General features: G+C 72.2%; 1 protein-coding gene across 1 annotated transcript in view; it reads left to right on the top strand.

The window, feature by feature from the left end:
• Positions 1-3,081, top strand: part of F7 (coagulation factor VII (serum prothrombin conversion accelerator)) — a 5,422-nt gene that overhangs the window by 1,234 nt on the left and 1,107 nt on the right. The window contains exons 2-4 of the mRNA XM_004695642.1: positions 5-107; positions 1,037-1,177; positions 1,666-1,775. Of these exons, the coding sequence (XP_004695699.1) occupies positions 5-107; positions 1,037-1,177; positions 1,666-1,775 (354 nt within the window). The remainder of the gene's footprint in view (positions 1-4; positions 108-1,036; positions 1,178-1,665; positions 1,776-3,081) is intronic.

Genomic DNA, 3,081 nt, shown 5'->3' with positions numbered 1-3,081 from the left:
CCAGTGCGCCTCCAACCCCTGCCAGAACGGGGGCTCCTGCCAGGACCAGCTCCAGTCCTACCTCTGCTTCTGCCCCCAGGACTTCGAGGGCCGCAACTGCGAGACAAGTGAGAGCTGCGCGTGGGCACTCCCGGCTGGGGCGAGCCTCAGCCCGCTTGGTCCAGGCCACCAGGCTGCAGGCCGGGCCTACTGCTGACCCGCAGGCCAGACAGCCTGTCTCTGGGGCACAGTGAGCCCCCGCAGGGCACCAGGCTGGCCAGGGCTGGCGACACCACAGCACAGAGGGCCACATGTCCGCCCGCCTGGCCCTGGCCCCGTGACCACCCCCGCGCCTAGCAGAGCCGCCACTGCCCCTCCAAACCAGACAGTGCCACAGAGTCCAGCCCTGCCCCCCAGGGCCCCAGGCGCAGGGTGGTGCGGGGAGGACGTGAGGGCCGCAGGCTCATGACCTGCCCTGTCCTGTCCAGGAGGCCCGGCGTGCACGGCCCAGCCCCACCCCACGTTCTCTTCCGCAGTGGCCCGTCCCCCTCCGAAGGACGCTGGGGGTGCCCCGAGCCTCCGGGGCTGGCCACCCAGGGCCTGCCTCAGCCTCCAGCCCCCGAGGTCCGGCCAGAGCGCTCAGAGCTGAGGCCTCCCGCTGGGCAGCAGCACCCTCTGGGGCCTGGGCGGAGCCTCGGTCAGGGCCAAGGGCCGGGAGTGGGCGGGGCCGCCGCGGAAGAGGCGGAGCCAGCTGTCCGGAGGCGGCTGCGCATGCGCCTCTCAGTGGCAGCTCCCCTCTAACCCCGCAACCCGGCTCCCCAGGCCGGCTCCCCCCGCCAGGCCCGGCTCCCCGGGACGGGCTCCCCAGGACGGGCTCTCGAGCTGCCAGCCCCTCCCCCGCCACTCGAGCTGGCCTCCGGAGGGGCCCTGCGTCCTGCCCGCCTGGTTCGGGGTCCCCGCTCGCTGGCCTGCACCGGCCTCGGCTGAGCCGGACACTCGTGCTGCCCCGGGACCCCTTCCTGGCGCCCTCACCGCAGGCCGCCCGCCCTCTGCCCAGACAAGGACCGGCGGCTGATCTGCGCCAACGAGAACGGGGGCTGCGAGCAGACCTGCCGCGACCGCGTCGGCGGCCCGCGCCCCGGCCACTGCCACGCGGGCTATGCGCTGCGGCCCGACGGGGTGTCCTGTGCGCCCACAGGTAGCCCGCCCCACCCCCGGGCCACACCCCGCGCCCCGTCCATGCCCCGCCCCGGGGTGCCAAGCCCAGCCCCCCCTTCCTCTCCAGGCCCCCCTGCAGGGTTGGGGGCCACCTGTCAGGTTGCCAGGGCAGTTCTGGACCCCAACCTTCTGTCAAGGTGAGCGCGTTGAGGAAGATGGGGGGTGCCCCAAATACACCTCAGACAAATGGGGTGCAGTTCCACTGTGGGGACGCCGGAGTGTGCCTTTAGCGGCAGATGTCCCCACCCCATCTCCGGCCAGGCCAGGACCCTCCGCCCAGGCGCTGCGTGGCCAGCACCGCCTTCCGGAAAGGGCAGGACAGTGTCAGCAAGGAGGACCCTTGGCTCCTGCAAGGCCACCCCTGGTGCCCCGCAGGCCCCAGCCCCCCCAACCCCCAGGCCACCCGGTGACTCCCTGCAGCCCCGCTGCGCTGCTCTAAACCACATCCTCGGACTTTGTTTTATGCAGTTGAGTATCCGTGTGGGAAAATCCCGGTTCTGGAGAAGAGAAACGGCAGCACCCCCCAAGGGCGAATCGTGGGGGGCACGGTGTGCCCCAAAGGGGAGTGTCCCTGGCAGGTAAGGGAGGCCGGGCAGGCCAGCCTGGACCGCAGCCCACTGGCCACGACCGGCCACTCACTCCACATGGACCTGCCCTGCAGCCCAGTGGGCAGCACCCAGAGGCCACGACAGTAATGGTCAGCCGCCAGCTAGAGGCCCACGCAGCAAGGCGGCCTGGCCCAGCCGCAGGAATACACCCCAGGCCACCGGCTGGCCAGCACCGGCGTCCCCTCTCCCATCTGGCGGGTGGGCAGGGCTGGACCGCTGAGTGGGCTCTGGCCTCGGCGGCTGCTGGGTGGGGCCTCAGTGCCCTGACGGGGCGGGAACATGGTCGGGCTGTGGGGCGGGGCCTGGGCGGCTGGGCAGTGGCCCGTGAGCTGAACTTGGGCCTTGGGCGCCCGCGTGGGCGGGAGGAAGCTACATATGAGTGATCCTGCAGGGGGCATCAGCCCACGCGCACCCCCACCTGTGCTCTGCACCTCCGAAGTGTCCCCACACACCCCCTCGTGGGCAGCCGCCCAGATCACCACCCTGCCCCCCCCACCACCACCCGCACCCAGCGCCCCTCCCACCCCGCAGGCAGCTGCCCGCACCTCGCGCACCTTCAGCTGCCTGGGGGTGAGGCAGGCCCTGTTCTGGGCACAGAGCTCCCTGCACACCGGCTCACAGAGCCCACCTGCTGACCATGGGGGAAGGGGAGTAGGGGGTAGGAGGCTCTGAGGTGCCACAGGCTCCACCCCAAGCAGCTCCCCAGGAAGGCAGCAGGTGGGGTGGCTCCCAGCACCCCCAGGCTGGCGTCTGTCCTGGGGCCGCCACCACCGAGGCTGGTGTCCTGGCTGGGGGCATGTGGGGCCCTCTCTGCCTCCCATCAGCATGTGAGAATGTGGCCGCCGGTGGCTCACAGCCGGCCCCACCCTGAGGCTCCGGCTGCCCGGCCCTGGGGCATGCGGTTCGCCCACAGCCCACCTGCCATGGCCTCCGTGGCACGGGCAGGTGGAGACCCAGAGGGCCACGGGAGGGCAGGCCCGGCCTTCGTGATGGGCTGGGCCGGCAGGGCTGCTTGGCTGCAGAGCCGCAGCTCGACCCGTGCGGTGGCTGTGGGACAGCCGGTGTGTCACCTGTGTCCCCAACTCTGCAGAAGGACCTGCGAGTGCCCCCGTGAATGGAGGTGCGAGGCGTGCTGGTGCCAAGGTGTCCCGAGAAGCGTGGGGAGGGGCCTGAGCCCTGCAGGCTGGGGCCCACTGACTCCCAGGCCACTGCCAGCCTGGGCAGCCCAGAGGCCCAGGAAGGGCGTCGGCGGGCAGCCAGCGGCGGGGGCCCGGGG

The sequence above is a fragment of the Condylura cristata genome, unplaced genomic scaffold (genome assembly GCF_000260355.1).
Source record: "Condylura cristata isolate star-nosed mole 26May11 unplaced genomic scaffold, ConCri1.0 scaffold00081, whole genome shotgun sequence".
Classification (NCBI taxonomy): Eukaryota; Metazoa; Chordata; class Mammalia; order Eulipotyphla; family Talpidae; genus Condylura; species Condylura cristata.
Note: the sequence above shows the minus strand (reverse complement) of the source record. Positions and strands in the feature narration are given on the sequence as shown.